Source organism: Lasioglossum baleicum, chromosome 10, assembly GCF_051020765.1.
Source record: "Lasioglossum baleicum chromosome 10, iyLasBale1, whole genome shotgun sequence".
Taxonomy (NCBI): Eukaryota; Metazoa; Arthropoda; class Insecta; order Hymenoptera; family Halictidae; genus Lasioglossum; species Lasioglossum baleicum.
In genome coordinates, this window is record NC_134938.1 from 5,597,124 (window position 1) to 5,620,153 (window position 23,030).

A 23,030-nucleotide genomic window follows, 5' to 3' on the forward strand; every position below is an offset into this window, starting at 1 on the left:
ACGCCCAGAAGATCAACACGCTCGCACCGGATATAAGCGGTTTCATAGTTTTCAGCAGTTAACTTTCGATTAAACCCGACTAAACTAAATCCGTCCCACGGTTGCTCATTAAGTTTCCGATTCCGTGTTCGCGGTGGTCGTCGGTCGGTGGTCCGTTAATCAATTCCGGTCGGTGGACTGCCTCTCGGGGGCGTCCATTTTCCCATTAATCGTGCTCTATCACGTTTCGCCAAATCCCCGATGAAAGGACTGAGAACGACAAGCAAAGAGGTTCCTCGAACACGGAGTTTCCTCGGGGTGTCCCGATACAATAACTTATGAATTCATAACGACAACCGGTAAATTAAGTTGAACGGGTTTTCTCAGAGTTTCGACGGGCCCGGCCGCCATCGCTGTTCCCTTTCGTTGGGAGAACCTCGGTTCTCTGGGGGGCCGCTAAATCCGATCGAAATCCATTTAACCTGGCGTCGCGGATTCGATTCGTAAGATTCGCCGTGGCGCGTGGCGAGGGAAGAAAATAAAGGACGAAGGAGCGAGGGGGTGCGAGAGGAGGCGGGGATGGTGGGAGGGAACGGAAGGCGCGATTAATTATGCAGAGAAGCTGCGATCGATGGAGAAACGTTCCCCCGTAAAATATTGATACCACGAACAGACTCTACCACCATAACCGTTCTCCACCCCCGATCCAACTATACCGGTCGTGTGTGCTATTTCGCTGCGGGAGCGCGCGGGGGCAGGAAGGACAGGGAGGCGAATCTCTGTACGTGCGCCGCCGGGTCTCTCGATTGTTCTATGACCGACACGATCCGAGGCATCGATAGCACGTTGGGAAAGACGATATGCAATACTGGATGCTCCTGCTGAAACACGATCAATTATCCCGCGAATTATCGGATATACAGACCCGAAAAGATAGGATACCCTATTGGGATCCGACATGGCGGCGTCGACAATAGCTAACCAATATGGCGACGATGTGCTTGGTGTTAACATTGTGTTCTCATCTCTGTAGAATTTACTCGCATCCCAGAATCTTTGACCGAAGGCGCAGCAGTACTTGCTTTTATGAACTATGCTCGCTTATTCGTCGCAGTCACTGTTCAGTTTATTTTCATTATCTTCACTATTTAATCCAGTTTCATTGGGTTGCAATTTTATCGTGCTCGATGCAATTTTATTTATTTTCAAAGCAATTTTACATGCTTTTGATTTCACCGAATGCGTTTTCAATGTCGACTACGCGTTTATTCAGCTTTGGAAAAGTGTGGAAACGGAGCAACAAACTTTCGCTGCACAGTAATCCAGATTTATACGTAATTAAAGCTATACATCACGTCATTTTTGATTAACTCAAAACGTCGGATCCCAATACGTTTATTTGCGTTCGCTTTATTCGTGAAATTATTGACAGAATTCTTTTCGAAAGTGATTCAGGGGAGCGTTCAACACACATATAGAACCCTCACCGCATTTAAATTAAAATAGTTAACTTCCAATGAAAATTGTTTTACGCCTTAGATTTTCTTCAGAAAATGCACCAGTGTTTTATACGAACGACCACGCCACGTAATTTCCAAGTAAACAATTTGCTCGCGACTGAATCAGGCATTCCAAGTTAATTGACTTTGTTACTTAGCCCCGTGAACACTCGGTGCATCCGGATGGAAATTCACTTAATGATGGCTGTTCCCCGATAATTGCAGTGAAGAAGAGGGTGGTGGGGGTGGAAAGTGTCAAGAGATGTCCTCGAGATTCATTCAGAGTGTTCCGCGGGTAGGTGAGATTTAGAGCGCGTCGCGGAATGCTTGGAAATATTATTTTTCCCCGAGACAAGCTTGTCTGGTTATAAACGCGAAAGAGATTAGGCGTCTGCGCGCGGTATCAGGCGGCCCCCTTTTCTGTGTCGCCGTCCGCGTCCGCGATAAGGCATTCCGGCACGCAATAACCGCGATAAATCCACGGGCCGAAATGTATATATAGCGCGTCGCGACGCACAGAATGGGCACGCCAATACCGGTTCTCACGATGAGTAATAAACAGCTAGGTGTATATTTCTCTGACGAAGCGCCTGGTGCCGCATCATCACGCTTCTTTCAAGATTGCACGATTTCCGCTCGAGCGGAATGACTAGATTACTCATTCTCCCTTTTTCTCTCAACGAGATGTTCCGGATAGTAAATTGTATTAGTTCGTTTTCGCGAGGCGAGTCCCGCGAGAATATCTTTACAATTTCACACCAAATGCCAAACACCAGCAGACTAGAGGCAGTAAATTAAGCTCAGAGAGCCGTATGACATTTTCTGCGACTTTTCGGCGCTGTAAAACTTACCACTTAACCCTTTTGTAGTCAACCAAAATGTGTTATTTAAAACCTTTCTGTATTTAACATGTTTGCACAGTTTCTCATGATAAAACTATAAATTAACCCCTTGCCTTATGATTCGTTTTACGGTTTAGTGACTAGAACTTTTTTTGTAGATCGTAATTTCCTACAAAAGGAGAATATTTATATAAATTGTATGCCTGTTTGTTCTCCAATAGCTGTATAATAACGAAACCAAAATAGAATTTTATTTCGGTTCGAAGGAAATTATTAACATACAGTTTTATCTTCGTCATATTAGCAAGTAAAGAATGGACATTCATAGAAAATTTGTAATATTTTTTAGTGGAACATTAACAAATTGTTGAAAGAAATACAGTAAATGGGTACTCGGTTGCCTACACACGGGTTAAGACAGCGTCTGGACCATTTTCACCCTTACTTTTTTCCCAGTATGTTCTACCACCTCCACCACAAATCTCACATCGCTTAACAGGCATCTTTCCTGTGCTAGTCTTGAGCAATCGCTCACGCAAGTCGCACATAAACTTTACGCAGTCGTCATAGCTACGTATACGTTACTGTTAATATTGTAAAGATGCTTTTCATAAGAAATGATTTAACAAATATATTTATTAAAGCCCATATTATAATAAGAACCGCGCAGAGTCTAAATAAGTTAATTCTAGTCATTTTTATAAGGCAACCACGTGTCTGTTGCTTTCGTAGTCTTCGTAGTTCTGAAATAAATAAAAATCGTACCACATTCCGTGGAATTTTATATTTTAACCATTTTTGAACATTGTTAGAAGATAAATGCATAAGGATCCGCACTCTATAACCTATGGCTGTTGCCAAGACATGTTAACAAACAGAAGACAGTACCTGGCTGACTGTAAACCGAGCAACACGCGCATTTAATAAATAATTAGCATTCCATAAATCTATTTCCACGAATGGACAGGTACAGCCGAAAAGTGGGAGGTTCTACATTATAAAAAATAAGTGCCGCATTTATGCAACAGCCTGTACAAGCCTTGTTCCTCCGCCGGTGGATCCATTCAATAAGATAACAGGTACCCATCTATTCAGAAACGCGGGTCGGCGTAAACGTCGGCCGCCTGATTATTATTACTATTACGACTGGGGCCGTGTCTTCGGCTCGGTCTTGCCCGAGTCAAGAACCTGTTGGGAGATCATGGATCGTCGGTCCGATCTCGGCGGGCAGTCGCTCGTAAAATTCATTCATGCCGGCGCAGCGTACAATGCTGGATTGCCGGGCGCGCGGACAGTGGTTTTCGCACGAAGCGTGAACCCGCGCAGAGCTGCGGGGCAGGAAGACGAGAACAGGTCCATTGTGTATCCGGAGGAGAGCAGGGATCGTGGCCGGCAGAATCGCGAGCCGGTTTCCGTGGGCCCAGGGAAAAAATCGCGGGGGCGAGGGACGCGGAATATTGCCCGGAGAAGATACGATGCTCGCGGTTAGCCTGGTTCTCGTGGCTGGTCGAAGGAAAACCGACCGGGTAATGTTTCTCACGGCCCCGGGGCATCCTTCAACCGCAGAGAGTCGAAGGATCGACCAGCCAGAAAGAGACGGAGGCACCGGAGAGTCGGAGAAATAAGCTACGAAGGACAGGGAGGAGGATCGCCGGAGAAATAAACAAGAGATATAGGTGGATCGAGATCGAGGGATAAGAGGAGACGAAGAAGGGAAAACACGCTATCGGAAAAAGAACGCTAGAGATGAAGATGGTGATCGAGGGAGAAGCATCCTTCTTGAGAATCGACGAGATAGAAAGAGACTAGAGTCCGAGGAACGAGCGAGAGAACGAGAGCAAGAGCTGGATCAGAGGCAGAGATCGCTGGAAAGCAGAGGATAAAAACAGCAGTCGGAAAAGTAAAGTGGGATCTCCTAAATTTTACGGGACTGGGTCCTCTTACACTCCATTCGTCAAACTTCATCAGATGGATCGCAAAATACGCTGCGTCCAGACGCGCATCAATGCAAATTACGCCTGGTGAACGTAAAAATAGGACTTTTGAGGGTGACAGCGGTCTAGATTGATCTTTTATCTAGCGCTTTTGACTACCGAATCGAGAAATGAGAAGGCGCACCCTGCACCTTCTGAAGCAAGAGTACCGATGCCAGAAGAACAGCAATTGTTGGAGAAACCGCGAAGAGAGCGGAAGAGGATTAATATTGGAGGAAGATGCGAATCCAGAAATTTGGGAAAAATAGACCAGTTGATTTCCAGTGTATTTGTGTTATTCACCAGATTCATGTACGAGACCATGTACACTACCGCTCAAAAGTATGTGGACACTTCTCGTTGAAATTTGTGTACTATTTGATTGTTATTAGACGATATTTATTGTGTACAGAGCTGGATAAAATAAAATTTGAAATAGTAAATAGTTAAAGAATGCGTACCACTGAAAATGTGCAGAAACGAATTTTAAGGGAGGCTTGTGTAACTTCAGTGAAAAAGTGATTTTGAAAAGAATTTTTTCAGAACAACTACAATTGGTTATGTCTTGAAGTAAAAGTATACAAATATAATTGAAAAATCAAATATATATTTTAGGTTCAATCGCTAGAGAAATGTGTAATTATGCAGTAAATAATAATTTTTGTTATAAATGCATAAAATTCGCGGTCTATTAATAAATTATATTGCTCAGATAAATTCTCCAATACTTTATAAAGAGCAGATCGCATGAAATTTGATTAAATCCCTTGAAGAAATGAATAAGTGTCGACATACTTTTGAGCGATAGTGTATGTACGTACATGGACGTTCGTCTGCTGAAGAATAAATTGTAAAATAGTGAGAACAGGGGGGTTGCGTAGCATAGCGGGTGAAATTCAGCGATCCTCTTATTAGATTGACTCCGTAAGGCAGAACAGAAAATGCGGGTGCAGAATTAAATAAGGAAAATTTGTTTTCTCGGGGAAAGAATGGGGGAGTCTCGTATAAACCACGCCGGCGACGTACTCGACGTTTTCACGGTTAGAGCGGAACAGCCACGATGAATTCTCACGGCATTCTTGCAGTGGCTATTTCTCCTCCGTGCTCCGACGCTTCTCTTTTCTCCACTCTCCCTTTCTCCGAGAAGTTACTTGGGATTTCCGTTCGTTCACCCTTTTCCGGTCATCAGCCTCTGGTCTCTCTCCCGCTCCATCGCATTGTTGTCCCTTCGCGGCACACGCTTCCGCGATTTCTTCTCGCGATCGTTTCCCCCGCTGTAAAATCCCGCTTCGACCGAACACCGGGGTTCCGCCATCCTCGAACGATCGCGCGATCGGAACTCTGTTCGCCAACTCTGCGCAAGCCACCCTTCGAAAACGGAAACGAAATTTGTGTCTTCTAAAGTAATTCATCTTGGACCTTCTAACACTTTTTTGAACGGAATGCAATCTGAATTCAAATCAAACTGAACTCAACTTTTAACAGGATCAGAATCTTTTTACGAATTTTGTTGATTGCAATTTATCACCATGTAATTATTAACCAACTTTATTAAAGGAAATGAAAAAAATTTTTCTTGTATTATAAGATACTTTTTATCGGATTTGTCATTTTATGGATATAAAATTGATATAATTCATCATTTTTTAAAAACTTAACGGGAAGAACGGAGTCACTTTCACACTGAACGGCTGATTTGTTATATTTCGTGCGGGATCGATGCTCAGGTCGAGTTTCCTCGATTAAATTCCCGCAAATACAACGAAAGAATTTTTCCGATTCGGAGAGAAGAATCGCCGGAATAGAGGCGAACCGAAATGGAGGGTTGTTGCCGACCATCGTTTCGTAGTTTGTATCCCGATACTCTGGTTTTATCGCGATATCGAATCGCCCCGCTTCGGTTATTGTTAATTGGAATCTCACTTCTCTAATAATTGGGAATTCTATCACCGGAGCAAATTTGAGCCGCGCGAATTAAAGGAGCAGCGGAAATTTTTCAATGCCAGTTCCGTCGAAAGCTTCCGCGGTCCGTCAAATAAATTCGAACGAAATAAGGACTTCTGTCCGTATTGATTCAACGTTCGGCGGAGCGGGCAGCACGAAGGAAATTCGTCGAGAAACGTAAAAATCATTTTGCAATTTTTTCCATTGTGTTCTCCAAGCATAGTTAAATGTACACTTGTTAGTAAAGGACCTGTATTATGACATAAAAATGGTACTTGCTAATTTTTCGAATGTAGAGAACATGTAAATCAAATCTGACCGAAATATTCTATATTTTCTAAATTTAGTGGGATAAAATTAGGCTTAAAATTTAAGTCGCTTCTAGAGCTGTCCATAATTATCCCACAATTTCTCCATCTCTTTTTCCCAACATTTATTCAAACAGCTACGTCGAATCAAAGTAAAACAATAAAATCAAACTGGAAGCCCGTATTCATACGTTAAAGATATATTGTCGTTAAACATTCAATCGCAAAAGCAGTTGAACAGCGAATTCAATATAATTGGTGGAATTTTACAATTTCGAGGCACGAGTTGCTAGATCAGACTTCCGCGAGACAATGTGACCGTTCGTTGAAAGACGGAAACTCGATGTCGATCTGAATCGACGAAGCGTGGCATCGGACTTCGAGCTTATGGCAAAACGGTCGCGGATAATGGGCGGACCGAAATGACATGGTTCGTTAGTTTCCCGGTGAATTTTGGCGGAATGGTCCCCGAGGACTTTCGGTAACTTCGATCGAGTTGCGAAAACGTAAGATCGGCTCTGAGGAGACTAGAATAGCCTGGACTCGGGTATAGATCGTGTTGGTTCATGGTCACGGATTCAGCCGACCATCAGCGGCAGATAATTTATCACGCGATCACGAACGAATATCAATGCGCCTGTCCAATGTTCATCGATCTTCGAGAATGTTTTCGTGCTCCCTCTCTCTCCCTTTCTCCCTCTGCGACCGCATTTCTCCGTTTTATTTGCATTCGCGGTAACGTCCTCTTCGGAGATCTCATCCTGCTCCTATTGCGTCTGATGCTGATCGCGCTAACCTCTAGCTGCCGCGGAATTATCGGGGAAGCTGCATTGCTGCAGTCGCAGCTCCACCGCAGAACACGGCGAATCGCGTTGGTATTACTCGAATCCTTCAATTTATCGTAGAAATTACCCCTGAGCACTTTGGTGACTCTGAGGCGCCACTGAAAGTTGTTGTACCATTATTCAAAACATTGTTTACGTTATTACACACATCGGTATCTGATGAATTACTAAACATTTAGGGTTTGTGATAGAATTTCAAACATCATAGGGAATGGAAATATTCTAGGTCGGAGGAAATATTTAATTTTCCAGTTAAAATAGCTCCGAGTTAACTAATTTAAGCAAATACTCTTTGCGCAAGACTTCGTTCACTATAGAACTGCGAAACAGTTTTAGGTGTAAATTGTAGGATAATAACTGGGATAATAGCATAGAGGATTCAACAAAAATCTGATCTTTCAATATTTCGTGGAATAGCTCCCCCTGACATTACGCCACTTGCATTAATCGGCTTAGGTGTGCGCACCGTGGACGATTATTTGCAAAGGATCGTTTGCCGGTATCACAATAACCAGAGGAGGGGCTGGAGGTTCCGGAAGATCATTCGTGGGGACATTCCGGTGGCTCGCGCTAGCTAAAGGGTTAATGGAATTCCAACCCCTGGACCAGTCATCGTATCCCACAATAGTCCCCAATTCCCGAGCATGTATTTGTACACTCTGGGCGGGAGTGAAAGAGAAAGGTGGTGTAAAAGATCAGCAGAGGTTGGCTCCTTCTTGTAGAGGGGGTCCTGGATAGTGGCTCTCGATTGTCGAGGGTTGTACTGTCGTTCGCGAGAAAGGGGGGTCATCGTCGGATGGAATGGAAGAAGCGGTTGCCCTCGAGAATTCCGGCTGGAGGTTATAGTCGCTAATCGCGCGGCTATACTATAATGGGTCTGCAGGGGAGGTTGGAAGGGAAGTCCGAGGGTAGAGACGAAAGGTAACGCGCGGCAAAGGTAGCCAAGGTGGTGATATCGACCGTAGACGTTGTTGATGCAAACGGTAACCATGGGTGACTCGGACCGATTGACCAATTGCAGTGTTCACGGTGGCCGTACCCCGACCAATAGGCGTACGGTGTGCTGCCGGTTTTTTGATTGGACGATACCGGGGATAAGAGGCCAGTTCGAGGCCGCCGAGACCCACAAACGGAAGTCGAGACTCTTCGAGTGGACAACGGCATCGACGGCGACGGCGACGACGACAACGACGTCTTCGTCGTCATCGGCATCATCCTGGTTTCTGGTCCCGGCGAAGCGGAACAACCTGGTCGCCGATGTGTTCCTCTTCTCTCGCATCACTTTGGATTTGGATTCTCTGTCTGTCCGTCTATCCCCGGGTGTCCTGTGTAAGCCTCTCTTTCACGCTATATCCTCTACAACGCACCGCCACCGCCGACTACGCGCTCCCTATCGTCGGCTAGTGTTCACGCAGTTCTGCACCAAAGTCTCTCTTGCTCAATCTTTCTCTATCTGGTTCTATTTGGCTCTCTTTGCCCACTTTGACCTGGGCCTTTCGACTGGAACCGAACCAGCGAGGTGTTCTTCTCTCGCCCTCCAGTCGTGTCTCTCTTCCCACAAGCTTTGTCTAGGCTCTGTTTGTTGCTGCCGGTGCTCAATCTTTTTCTATCTAGTTCTGTCTAGCTCTCGTTGCCCACTAAGGCCCGACGCGGTCCGCCTGGTACTTTCGACTAGAACCGAACCGCGAGGTGTTCTCCACTCGCCCTCCAGTTGAGTCTCTCTTCCCACAAGCTTTGTCTAGGCTCTGTTTGTTGCTGCCGGTGCTCAATCTTTTTCTATCTAGTTCTGTCTAGCCCTCGTTGCCCACTTTGACCCGGGCCCACCACAGCCCGACGCTGTCCGCCCGGCCCTTTCGACTAGAACCGAACCAGCGAGCTGTTCTCCTCTCGCCCTCCAGTTGAGTCTCTCTTCCCACAAGCTTTGTCTAGGCTCTCATTGTTCCCACCGCCGTGTCCGCGTCTCCACGCCAAGTCTAGTCCGGATTGTTCTCCTTCCGACGAATTCCTCGACTCGTCCAATTTCGCGGCTCGCGGGATGGACATACGGGAACCGGCCCGGCTTTTCTCCTCTCGGAATGCCGCGGGGTTCCCTTTTGTCCGCGGACCCTGAACGAAACCTGCCAGCGCGCCGGAGTTTGTCTACTTACGGCTCGACGTTGTCCCCGTCTACCTTAACCCCCATAACCGGCAGCACCGGCTTGCTCCCGTGTGACTTTTCGTCGTCTCGTTTTGAAAAACCCGATGATCAATAGTCTTCGTCATTTATTCTCTATTCTAATAATTCCGAGGTGTACGTTATGAATTCTTCTTGATCGAGGAGAACCAGTCGACCGGGAGGGCAAAGTCATTATTGCGTATCCTTCTCGTTCCGAAAGTAATCCTTTCTTTCAGTCTGCAATTCCGCACACGCGAGGTCAGTCTTTATCGGCATCCGATCGAATAGGAACTCAATCGATCAGCGTTCAGCCCTTGTTCCCGCTGTTATTTATCAAGCCCGGTTCCGTTCGTGTACCGGGAGTTCGCAACCGTTCGCGTTCGCAGGCACACATCTGGTTTCCATTTCGGAAAAAACAGTGGACACACCGGGAAGATTCCCGTTCGTTAGAATCGCTGAAAATCCCGACCGTCAGAAGGTTTCTAACCGTGCGGAACTCTCGAATCGAAAAAGTAGTGGGGTATTATGTAAATCGGGAGTTCGCCGGAAGCCGACTGCGATTAACTATTCATCGTCGTTTCGACGAGCACACGCGAGGTGTCCGGGGAACGAGTGCGCGGCAGATCAGACCGGCAAAGTGGATTACACGGTGCTCGGAGGTTTTAACACGCTTTCCATCGGTCCGTGTCGCATATTTTACAGCGACACGGGGCTGATCTATGTGTTTGCCGATCCGGAAATTAAGTTATTTCATTACCGGAGCGACGTCCGCGTAGGTGCCGGCGTTGTTTTGGCGCCAAGAAGCTTCGCCGAACCCGACGAAAAACGAGCGTCGTCGTCGCCACGCGTTACTACTTACCCATCCCCCTCCCCTCCGTTCCGCCAGGAAACATGCCCGCGTTTGTTTCGTCGTTTGTCGCCGTTATCGAATCAACCGGAACGCGAGCGGCGCGCGAAGAAGATCGATTTCTCGCGACGTAACGTGGTCACCTTAGCTGCTTACGTCTGTCTCGGTGTCGAGGGGGTTTCTAAGACGTCCCGGCAGCCGATCCCCTATATCGAAATCCAGATTTCTGATCTATTTACGGTGTATAATGTTGCCCTGGTGTTGCTTGTTGCAGGAAACGCTGATCCCCAGGAGGTCGTCGCGAGCATAGCCGATCGCTCCGAAGGTGAGTGTCGTCTACATACTTTTAACACTAGGATTATTTCATTTAAGATTACCGAGACTGTAAATATGTGTTTCTAAGGTCATTTGAAGCAACTTTTTCCTTTGCGAAAATTTCCGAATCGGCTCCGTTAAGGAGTTATCAACAAAAAACCTGGACCAATCACAGCGCGGCTACTGTGGATAGATCTCTGCTTGGCGAACGGCAACGCGCCGCTCAGCGGGACCCGTCCCCTAGGCGGAGTTCGTCCGCTGTACGCGCTCTGATTGGTCCGTGCTTTTTCGTTAATAACTGCGTAACGAAGCCGCGAAGAAGATTTTCGCAAAGGAAAAAGTTACTTGAAATTACGTAAGGAACCTGTTGATGTTCTCCGACGTTTCTGGGACTCGTTGTTGCATATACAAAATTCTTGGAATGTTTACAAAGGAAAATAGTAGAATAATATTGAAAGATGAAACAGTGCAGCAACCAGAGTAAATCATGTAACGGGGAATACATGGAGTAGAAAAGATTACAAATCCTATTTGCGATATAAATCCTCGGCGTGGCCGTATCTGGATGGTGCACCGTTCATAAGTATTAGGCGGTGTATTAGCTCTCTTTATTGAAGAACGCGCGGTATATCAGGAAAAAAGTGGCCTGTCTTTAACAGCGGCGATAAAGCAAAATTTACGATTGCTCGCCGGGAATTTTCAATAAACAATAATTAACGTCCGACAACGTGCGATATGATAAACGTTGTTTCATTTTTCGATTACGACTCGTTCGGAACGTTTCAGAGCGAAAACACTTTTAATCGAGTCCTAAGACAGACAATGGGGCGATTGTATTTTATTCGAAAGCGTCTCGAAGAATGTTGGTTCATTTGAAAAGGAAACGAGAGAGGAATACTTGGACGGTATCTCCGCGGTCCCTAATTAAGCCTCTCTCTTTGGAAAGGACGAGCGCGAGAGACTCGTCTCTCTCGGGTCCTTCGCGGATTGCAAATGAATGCCGGTCGCAACGAATACTGGAGAGTTATCCGTTTAATTGTTAATTACACACGGGTTTCGCACTGTTCTCCATTTACCGTGATCCCTCGATAACGAACGATTAACATCTCCATTGTTCGCCGGGGATTTTCAACTTTTCCGCCGTCTCAGATCCTACCGCTGTTTTTTCTCGCTGCAACCGAGTGGCAATAATTATTTGCTATCGAAGTGTCGACAATTATTAAATTGTCTTAATTAATTGGAAGATGAAATTTGTTTCTGTAAAAACATGTATAACTAGAATGAAAGTTTGCGTCTAATCATCCCAGCTGGCCGAGATAATCAAATGATCGATCAAATTAATGTTATCAAGCTGAATCGCTTAGATTACATATTAACAATCAGATGATAGATTAAGACGGGACATTTCTCGGTATTTAATAATCATTTATGACAAAAATCCGTAGGCGAATCTTAGAACAGTAAAACTACGGAGACGTTGTTCCCGATCAATTCAAATTATTTAGACAAGAAACAAATCTTTGAGCTTCGTGTTTCCATGAAAATTATGTATAAACATTTTATTTTGCATAAAGATTCGCTGTCTATACAGGGTGTCTCAGCTGAAAAGGAGGTCACCTAAATATCTCTTTTATTTTTAATGGCACTTTAACTTAAATGGTATCGAAAGGAGAATATCATAGAAGAACAATTTCTTTTGCCCGGTTATTTCTTCAGTTTTGGCGGCTGAAGACATTTGAATATGCTTAAGTCATTAACAAGATGGAATAAAAAAGAGTTCTCCCGATAAAAAATACCGATGACTTTGAGAAAACTATGAAAAAAATAACCGGACAAAGAAAATTGTTCTTCTATGATATTCCTCCTTTGATACCATTTAAATTATGCCATAAATATTTTTTTTGTGCCATTAAAAATAAAGGAGATATTTAGGTGGCCTTCAGCCGAGACACCGTGTATATTAAAATCGGCGGGTTACACTGGGGCAATGTCCCTCGTTAGTCATGTACGTAGTTGGGTTTACGAGATTTTCTCCATTCTCGGTTTCCGCGGGAAAGCCGAATTTCGCAAACCGCTGCTGCGCCGATCACGTAAAGATAGCGAGTCCGTTAGCCGGGCCTCGCAGCCTGCATTCGAATGAACAGAAAAATGAGAGTCTCTCCTCCCCGATCCTCTTGCTTACGCGCAATATCGTGTTTCTCACGGGTAACGGCGGATGAATGGGATGGTTAGAAAGTTCGTTTGCAACTTTTGCATCTTTCAAACCGACTTCCTCGGCTGCGCGCTCTTTGTTACTTCTCTTGTTCGTTCTCCATATTCATCGCAATCAATGCGACCCGATTTTCTCGGCGCTGCGAGTCTCTTATTGCAGAAATGATGTATGAGCAATAAAAGATTAGAAGATAATTCGTTGCTCCATTCATTGAGTTAGGCTTCGTTCGCAGTAAACTCCTCTTTTGTGTTCTGCGTTCCATTAAAAGTATGAAAGAAGCATCAATTTCCTGTACCACTACAGTGACTCTGTTGACGTCACCACCGAAAATCATCGAGCATGAACGGAGCCCGATAGAACGAGTTTCAACCGCGAGTCCCGCTTCTCTCATTTCGTTTCGATTTCCTTTGGCTCGAGAAGAGTCTGGCGCCATTACTCGCCGGGCTTCGACGTCGACGGGAGTCTCGGTAACGACAGTCAATTTGCATAAGAAAGGAAAACAACGGACAGTTAACAATGTTCCGATCCCGCGGATTCGGAATATTCAGCGAGCCTCTCGACGCGTGCGCTCGTCGCTAATGAGGCTCTTCGATCCGTGGATCTGTGTCGCGAAAATCCTCCCGAAAAATCGTCCTGTTGCCTCCAGTCCTCCGCGTGCTGTGGCCGAGTCATTTCTCACCCGTAGGGATGATCTTGCCATTTGTCCGCCACTGGAAAGTTTACTGGAAAAATTCAATATTCGTGTATATCACGATATGTAATACGATATGTATTAGGATTAATTTCTTATCAAATTTATTAATCATATTGTCAAATTTCATTCTCTGCGAATAATTACTTAAATATAGATGCATTAGTAACCAAATTTAGAGAAATTTAGTTTCTTTAGTCAGTCAAATTTATGAATTATATTGTTGAATTTCATTCTCTATATTGTTGAGGATTATGGTAAATCGTCTATAGTCGAAAAAGCCTCGGGGAGGTTCGTTTGCAAAGTTCGTAGACGGATACTATCTTTTTTTGAGCTTCAAAAACCGAGCCGTACAGAAGGACAGTGTGTTTAAAGAGAGATCGCGCGCGGCCGGAGCGATTGCGACTCTCCGCGTCTTTTTCTTTCCCATACGCTGTCCTTCCTTGCGCCCGAAACGTTCATCGTCAATTACACCACTAAATACAGTTGAAATTATATCGAGTTCGGTCTTATTTCAATCAGAAAAACGCCACAAATATATTGGTGAAAGTTTCATAAAAAAATAAGTACATAATAATAAAAGAGATTAAATATTGGTTTAACATTGTGAGGACGCACGGGCCTTTGAACTGTGCCGGCGACTCCGACTCTCCGCCAATGGAGGGGATATTTGTTCAGCATTCATCATGTATGAACTTTTTGCGATTATAGAGGATTTACTGTATTACGATCACTGTGCATCGTCTTATATCGGACTAAAACTGTGTTAGTGGAACTCGCAGGAGGAAAATGGGAAAATTGCATCGCACGGAATAAAAAGGTCGCTTTCCAAACAATATGGCAGACAACGTGTCAAGCGTGTTCGGGGTTGGAACGAATTTCGCCCCGGGCAGGTTCGTTCGCAAATTTGCTAGGCTTTGGGTTTCCGACCGTTAAGGAATTAAAAGTGCCGCGACTCGTAGGTCGCCGCCGCAAAAATTCACTTTAGAAGTTGTAGAACGCATAATTGCAAAGAGAGAGACAGGAGGGGAGGGTCGCGTCAAGTTGGTAATGCGATTCACCGCGGACAGGGTGAAACTAGTTTCCAACTGGTATCGAAGAGCTCCGCTAACGAAATGAAAAGTCCGTTCCTCCATGAAAACAGGATGAATTCCACTTGGTCCTATTCTATTTCTCCGCGATACGCGAGAGGTGGGGAATTAGAGTTGTGAGCGAAATTTGAACTGTTCGGAACAATAGCCTCGGAGTTGCTAGTTCGAATTGCAGTGGATTTTTACATCGTCGTACGAAGTGGTAAATGAAACATAGTTTAATAAATATGCAAGTAATGATTAAAGAAAAAAAATGCATTGGGTGTCCGGCGTTAGGGGAACTCTCTAGAGGGGTTCGTTTTCAACTTCCTCGAAAAATGCAAGATTAGGATTTAACGTCTATCGTTCATATTAATTTAACTTTATATAATCATATACAGTGGGTGTAAAAAGTATTCGTACGCCCTTTAAAATAGGGTAACTTTATTTATAATTGTACCAAACGACCTGATTCAATATTATTTGTAAAGTGTTACACTAATGTATGCCACATAAACCAAACATGGTTTACGGCATCAATAAATAAATAAATAAATAGAGTAAAGACGCGCGCCGTTATAATTTATAATATTTTGCTCATTTGTCACGCGCGCTATCAAGTTTATGGTTCCGCGAGCGTAATTTTCCTTGATGGGCTCGGTTGCATCGTGGACTCAGATTATTTCATGGTACAAGCAAGCCTAGGACTATGAACAGTTCGGGAACAGTCACGCGGCGTGATTCGGATCCGCGGAAAAAGAAAACCGGAAAGCTTTGTTTCATAGCCGAGGAGACTGGTTCTCGCCCCGCATCCAGTTACAGTCGCTCGTATCCGCGCGGCTCGCTACGAAACTCGCTACGGATCTGCTTATTTTGTTAATTAGTTGCCGCGCCGAGCTGCGCGCGCCGGCTCTGTTTAATTTTTAGCCCGTTGGCGGAAATTACGGGTCACGGGAGCTTTGTTGAACGCTGCCTCGCAAAAGGTTTGTTAAATTTATAATTCGACCGGAATTGAATTGTAGTTAGCGCGCGCGTGTACAGCGGTGAATACCCTACGAGCTTCAGATTCCCAAAAGGCGACCGGGAAAATCGATGTTTGCCGGTTAAAGCCCGTCGCTCGATCTTCCTGATGAATTCTCCTCCGCTGATCCACTTGTCTATTCATTAGATACGATCGTGTCCTTTCGTTGTCAATATTTAACCGTTAGAATTAAATTTGTCTATTTTATATAGGACATTGTCCTTTTTTTGACAACAATATGTGTATTGGGTTGGCGAGAAAGTAATTTCGGTATTTGAAGGTGGTTTTTAAAGGCCATTTTATTCGATCTTTTGCCATCTTTCATAATTCCGCGCTCATAAATCTTCTGGTTCTTATCGGCAAAAATCTGATCCAAGTGCGATTTTAGGTCATCATCATTAGTGAATGTTTTACTGTTCAAAGACTTCTGTAAACTTCGAAATAAATGCTAATCTGATAGTGCAATGTTCGGGCTACATGATGGATATCATGGTGGAACACGTGAAAAATTTTAACCAACCTAATAATTCTGATTACGGGATTAATAATGAGCCTACGCACGCAGGCTCGCTATCTAGGATCAAAGTATCGTCAATATTGAGATCGGTGGACTCCATGATCGATAAACTAGGAGACAATTTCCAGTTCTACTTGGTTCAGAAATCGATAGTTACTGTATTACACATAGGGTTGACAATCTGTGTGGGGTAGTACGCGAGGGACTCAAGGGTGTCACGAATCCAGCGGATCCCCTAATTGCTTCACGTCTTGAGGTTTATGATACGTCAATTGCTATTGAGTTTGATAGCCAGGGTATTGTAGCACGGTAAACCGACTTCCAGGGGCTAATTCCGAAAGAGAATGCCTGACAGCTGAAATATCACCGGGATCATTCAGTTTTAGGGTTGGACAGCAAGCCAACCGGTACGCGTACGCAGCTTATGCCTGTACCACCGGCAGGAAAAGTGGAGGGCGGAACCACTAGTGGCTGGGCGAGTCTAATAAATTTCGCCGGCGCTTTTTCATTAAATTATTCGGTCAGGGTAGTATTTCATCGATTCAGTTCCTTCTTCGAACATACTCGGATTTTCTTGTATACAGGTTATCGCTATCATGATTGAAAATTAAACATTTCTTTCGCGACCTAGAATAATTCCGTACTAATGTGTTTCTTTGCATGAATGTGAAACTAATTTTCTAAATAACGGTAGAGCACAATTTGAATTAATTCATAGAAAATATATGTTCAAAATATCATTCAACAATATAATTTCTATTATTTGTAACAACTTTACAATTCCTGTTTCCCAATAACTCACTAGCACATGTGTTTTTCATTTACAAAGCAAAATTACCTGCTTATTTTAAATACGACAGAAGTTTTCCTCAAACTTAATACATTTCTGGATCGGCGAAGATTTTTCAAACTCACAATTCCGTCTTTCGGACGAGATCAACAACTTTAAGGGTTGTTCTCTCCCGTTGGCACGTATATCGTACGCATTTCTTGTCCATATATCGAGGCGTTACTGCACTCGCTAATCCCTGCCTGGTAAAGATGATCTTCAGCAGATCCGCAAAGTTTCTGCGGACGTTCCCCTCGGTGGCGACGCGCCGCGAGTAGAGTGCGACAGAAAGACAGATGAAAAGAGAGGGGGTCGGAGAGGAGGGCGGTGGGGTTGCGGGCCGCGGGAAAACGCACGGGAATTACGTAACGGCGCCGATTCGGTATTCCGGGCATCGATTCCGCATCGCGTTGTTGACCGGCGCACGTTCGCGGTCTAGAAATCACGAATTTATTTCCCGGCGGTTCACGCGGCGTACCCTCTTCGCCCTCGGAGGGGCAGCGGTACCCCGTTTCTCTTGACATTTTTCACGGAACAAAAGAGAAAGGGAGACAAAGAAGGATACAGACTGAGAGACAGACAGACAGAGAGAGAGGGAGAGGAGAGGAGAAGAGAGAAGGATAGGGTAGAGAGAGGGTGAGTGGGTGGCAGACTGGGAGGAACAGGCTAGGAAGGCAAGAGTGGCGCGGAGGGGTTGGCGGATGAGCTGCGAGGGGTCGAAGCGCACGAAAAGGGTGGCCGAAGGGAACGAGGGCCTCGGCGCATGCGCGCTGACGCAACAATATGGTGAATTCTGCGAAGCGGCCCAGTATCCACCCGACCATCAGCTGATCAATATACTTCCGCACACACGCCACGTCATACGCGCGCGACACGCATGTCACGCACCGTGCGACACTCCGTCAAGATTGTTTGCTTCGCCGGTGTTAGGTGATCGTGACCGTCGAAACTTGTGCCGAGCTTTTAATCCGGTTCTAATTGATCCTGTTGCCGGGCTAGCTCATTAAGCTGTGCACCGGATCATTCCTCCCGGTGATTCATCGCTTTCTTATGAGGACTGTATGTGGCTTCTCTAAACTCTTCCGACTCGTACAGTGATCATTTCTGTAATCAGTCCTCTAAATATTGACCGGATCAACCCTTTGCACCACGGTTTGCTCCGCGGTGACAGTGATCGGAACCTCTTTCTCTGGACTGCGGATTTTTATGCGAAACAAAAATTCTCGCCGTCGATTTCAACGCGTGGAGACCGTTTTCTTCCTTTCTTAATGAAACAAGATTCTCCTAATCGTGTTCTCTCTTTTGACGACTTCAAGATATTAATTAAACTAATTGCTCTCGCAGACGCATAAAATCCGCAGTCCACTCGGAGAGAGAAGTTCCTAGTCTCCGTACGTCAATTTCGGTTTATTTAACATATCGAGTAGATTCTGTTCGTAATGTTCACCCTGCCTCGATGTTACAGTGCGAGAGAGTTCACGACAAAGTCTGCATCGGTAAGAATCACGTGCGTTCACATACTCGACCCCTTAAACAGCCGTGTTCCCTATTCCGAGTTTCCAATCTCCGGTCAGGTTAATTAAGCGAAGTCTCGAGCACCTGGCGCGCAAGGTCCAAGTGGAAACTCAATTCAAATGTAAGCACGCTTTAATTATTAATGATGATATACCCTGGTCCAAGATTTCGAGGAGTTCCGATTGAACGTCCTCGACGAAACTTCACTGGTGACGTCTCGCTAGATTTACATTTTTAGATCAAGTTCGGAGAATTTTCGTTGCCAGGTGCGCGTGAATACTTAGAGGTGCGTGGGGGTTGGAGTGCGTCGCTGAATACTACGCGGCTCGGGTTACACGTTTAATTAGTGCTACGCATTAACCCGGGCCTCTGGCTATTGTGACCGCTTTATCGCCGTCTCCGCTATTTGTCGCGATTGTTCCTTTCAACGTTCATCTGTCGGCTATAAAGTTTACGAGTCTATTCCAAGCTTGATCCTAATGAAAGTTTTAACACTCGGGTCTCTGGAATCTATGTACATATAACAATCCGTCTTGACCGAATGAAAGTGTCGATTTTGTTGCGATTTACAGAAACTAATTAGTCGAAGTGATCGCACGGGTTTTATATTCGACGATTTGTAAGTTAACGCTTTGAGTACCGTGTCGATCACGAATGACCGACCCAATTTTTTATCATTCTTCAAAAATCAATTTCTACCATGCTACAAAAATTATTGTTGTGATAAACTTTGCCTTTGTATTTATTTACATATTGTTCACCACCGGACTCGCATCGATATTTCACCAGTAGAGTTTTATTCCGATATAAAACGATGGTGCGGGACCGGCTTTCTATTCGGCAGTCTACAGGGTGTTTCATAATATATGGCACAAATTGGGTAAGGTAGATTAGTCGACTAAAGTCGTTGTCGCGTAGGTTATTTGCCAAGGACGCGTGTACTAGACTGATATTATTGAATTTTCTCGAAAACGAAGCCTCCCACGCAAATCGCTACACTTGATTTTCGTCTAATTTCCAACCATAGAATCTACCCAACCCAATTTATACAATAAATTACGAAACACCCTGTATAAAGTGTCTTGTTCTGGTCAAGGAAACAAAAGACGAAGAGGGGATAGCGATTTTCTTATTTCGAAATAAAGAGCGTCTTGTATCGGAATAAAAATATTGACGGTCGCTCGAGCCTATCCCCACCACTACAGCGACGCGTCACGAATGAGTCAGACACGACCTCTCCCTAACTGTCCACGTTTGGACCTTCGGTGACCTCAACGAAGATTTACTCCGTGGTTGATAAATAGAACATTTGAATTTGAACGAACCAGAATTCCATAGAATATTCATCCGTGATATTTCATTCCGTGGAACTACGAATTCACGGAAACGTCTGTAATTTATTCATCATATCATTATCAAATCGATCGTCGCCGGTGAAAAATTTCTCGTGCGATAACGCGCGTATCTCGACCATCATGCTTTAGGAATTTCGTGACTGGTCAGCGACAAACCCGTTGCGGCAAGCACTTATTTTTCTTCTTCGATCGCGTTCATCACCGCAGCACCGCAGCTAGATTGTTTTTCTAGTCGCTATCGGATACCGCTGCTATGCTGGGCCCGTTCGCACGCACTCTCAACGTAAACAAATTACTGTACAAGATGATTCGAGACGTCGATCATTTCAAAACATACTCTATAAACAAATACACCACTCACGGAATGTTTAGTATTTTTACTTTGAACAAACAAATCACGCGTGCACTTCAAATACCACTTAATATTCCTGTAAAACCCCAACGCAGAACCTTAAGTGGTTTTTCAAAATCATTAACCAATAAAGAAACTCAAGGGGACCTTCACATCGCGACAAAAAAGTAAAACTGGGATAAACTAATTATTTTTCCTATATAAACAGTTTACATGTAATTTGGGTGACACACTTAGCAGAATCAACCTGTTCTCGTAATTAACGATAAAACACAAAAGCAGGTTACAGAGTGTAAAAAACTTCAGTCCAACTTTCAGCCCTTAATTACGCTGCTAACAGAATTCGGTTTATACAATTAATCAGCAGAGAATTTAATATTGTAATCCGATGAAATAATTTCCTCGCCTGTATTCGGTGACCGAACGGAATTAAATAAATTCGTCTTTCATTAAACGAATGGATTGGAACGGTGCTTGACGGGGCAAAGTGTGAATGGTTTTAACAAGTCACGTTTGCACGAAGCCAATTAATTTTTCCACGAGAAACGCGACGGAGGCACACTCTAAAAGTTGGCCGCTTCGACGTTGTCTTCTGAATTATGCACTGATCCTAAATACGTCCAGATGATCCCTGGATTCGAGTGTGCACGACCGGCATTGCTGTTTCCGCGGCGAGTGGGCGAATGGTAAACGAAGAGAGATAGAGATATATATATAGAGAGAGAGAAAACAGAGAGCGTATTTTCGGAGATCCTGTTGCAACATCCACCACTCGGCGGCGTACGATAAAGTTGAATGGGATTCAAATTTAATTCTGAAATTTCGAGCAGGGTACACATTCCGCGTGATCAAGACAGCCGTGTTTTTTGCGGGTTGACAGCTTCCACGTTACGGCTCTCTCTCTCTCTCTCTCTCTCTCTCTCTCTCTCTCTCTCTCTCTCTCTCTCTCTCTCTCTCTCTCTCTCATGGAAATTGAACGGAGCTTTATCGGCTGCTGCGCCGGCATTTAACTCGAGTTAGTCGCTCGAATTAGAACCGGTGCTGGAAACCGCGTTCGGAATCCAATGAACCGATCCATTAATCGTTGAATATTAATCGCCGGGTTTTATTTGCACAGCTGGTTATTATTTCACGCAGAATAAATAACGTAACATTCGACAATGTGCATGGAAGTAAGGGGAAACCTTTCAACCCTTAAAATACATTCCATTATATTGTTGTACATTCCATTACACTCTTCTATATTGTTGCAGATGCCATTATATTGTTTATATTGTTGTACATTCCATTATAGTATATTTTAATATATTCTAGTATATTCTACAACATTATATAGCATATTATAGTTTATTCTAGTATATTTTAGTGTATCCCCCCTAGTATATTCTAGTCTATTCCAGTATATTCTAGTACACTATAGTATATTATAATAAATTCCAGTATATGTTCTAGTATGTTCTAGTATATTTGAGTACATTGCAGTATATCGCAAAATAAAAATTGTCTGCATCAATTGCACGCAGCCGAGGTTTAATGAAAATATCCGAAAAAATACAAATGAAACGAATGCACAGCATTCGTTAATTCTTCCGACGTTGTCACAATTTCGCGTTTCACCTGCATGCATCGCCACGAACGCATAAAATCCGCTGTCGATTTGCTCGACTCGATATTGTACAGCAAGTGGTCGAAGAATTTGCTTGTGACACATTTTCTGGCACTTCGTTTTCTTTTGTACGCGAAAGGTCATTGCACCGACGCGACGTGTCGAATTAAGAACCACCTGCGGATGTTTACGCGGTTATACATTCAGCATTGGAATTACCGGAGCAAAATGACTTTTCGATATGCATATAATATCCGCGCACGATTTTAACAAAAATCGGAATAAATCCAGTCTCCTGAGGCACTTCTACAAACGAACCAATTACCTTTGATCTTCGTGACTTGTCGCCGCGCAATCGCGACGCAATCAAATTTTCAGTTCACGTCGAAATGGTTCTGCTTTCAATTATCCTTTTCGTCTGCTCGTTCTAGTGCACCTCTGGGCTTGTAAGTTTGCATAAACATGTCGCGTGTAGAGTGTATACGTCGCGAGACGATGTTGGCTTTGAAAACGAGCATGAGAATTCTTGGATAGTTCCCGGAGAAGCCGAATTCTGCTTGGCGAATAAGTTTCGCGAGCGTTTGCCGTGCCAGTTCTCCCCCCCGGCTTTTGATCTCCGGGAATGACTTTTCTGTGCGCTTGTCTCTCTCGCCGGTGTGCATCGTCGATTCGACGGAGTTTTTCTTTGAATGGGAAGCCTCGTCTCGCAGCCGGTGGATCCTAAATGTTTCCCGCGCGCGACGTTTGATCCAGAAACAGTATGCGAGAGGCTGCACTGCGTTTCATTCTCGGCGGACCGTGTTCCCGGTGCTCGTGAACTTCGGTTTATCGACAGGCCTTTATTCAGTTGCATTATCGTCGCTGGCGGGCTAATTAACCGAGAGCTTGACGCTGCTCTGTTGTGGCGTGCTCTTAATCATTGCAGATGTTCGATGAACGAGGGGTCGAATGTTTCGTTCGATCAAGTCGACTAGTGCCAGTCGAATGGTTTCAATTTTTTCTTATTTACAATTCAGCTGTTTATTATGAAAGTAACTCCATTTCTCCAATATTGAGATGCTGAAGGTTTTGCGAATATTAAATTGAAGATTTCAAGGTGAACCCCTTGCTCTACAATTTATTTCAAGGTTTCAGTGATTAGAACTTTCTTTGCAG

General features: G+C 44.4%; 1 protein-coding gene across 6 annotated transcripts in view; it reads left to right on the forward strand.

Annotated features, from left to right (window-relative positions):
• The window catches only part of Hnrnp-k (Heterogeneous nuclear ribonucleoprotein K), a 137,990-nt gene that overhangs the window by 30,904 nt on the left and 84,056 nt on the right, over window positions 1-23,030 (forward strand). The window contains exons 1-2 of one of the 6 annotated variants that reach the window (XM_076432185.1): window positions 6,670-8,719; window positions 10,667-10,717. Coding sequence is in view for 1 of the 6 variants with exons in the window: in XM_076432182.1 (XP_076288297.1) it covers window positions 18,682-18,683 (2 nt within the window). In the remaining 5 variants the exon portion in view is untranslated. Of the gene's footprint in view, window positions 1-6,669; window positions 8,720-10,666; window positions 10,718-17,391; window positions 18,107-18,132; window positions 18,684-23,030 lie in introns of those variants that run through there. The other 5 variants (XM_076432187.1, XM_076432183.1, XM_076432189.1 and 2 more) reach the window with 5 other exon arrangements.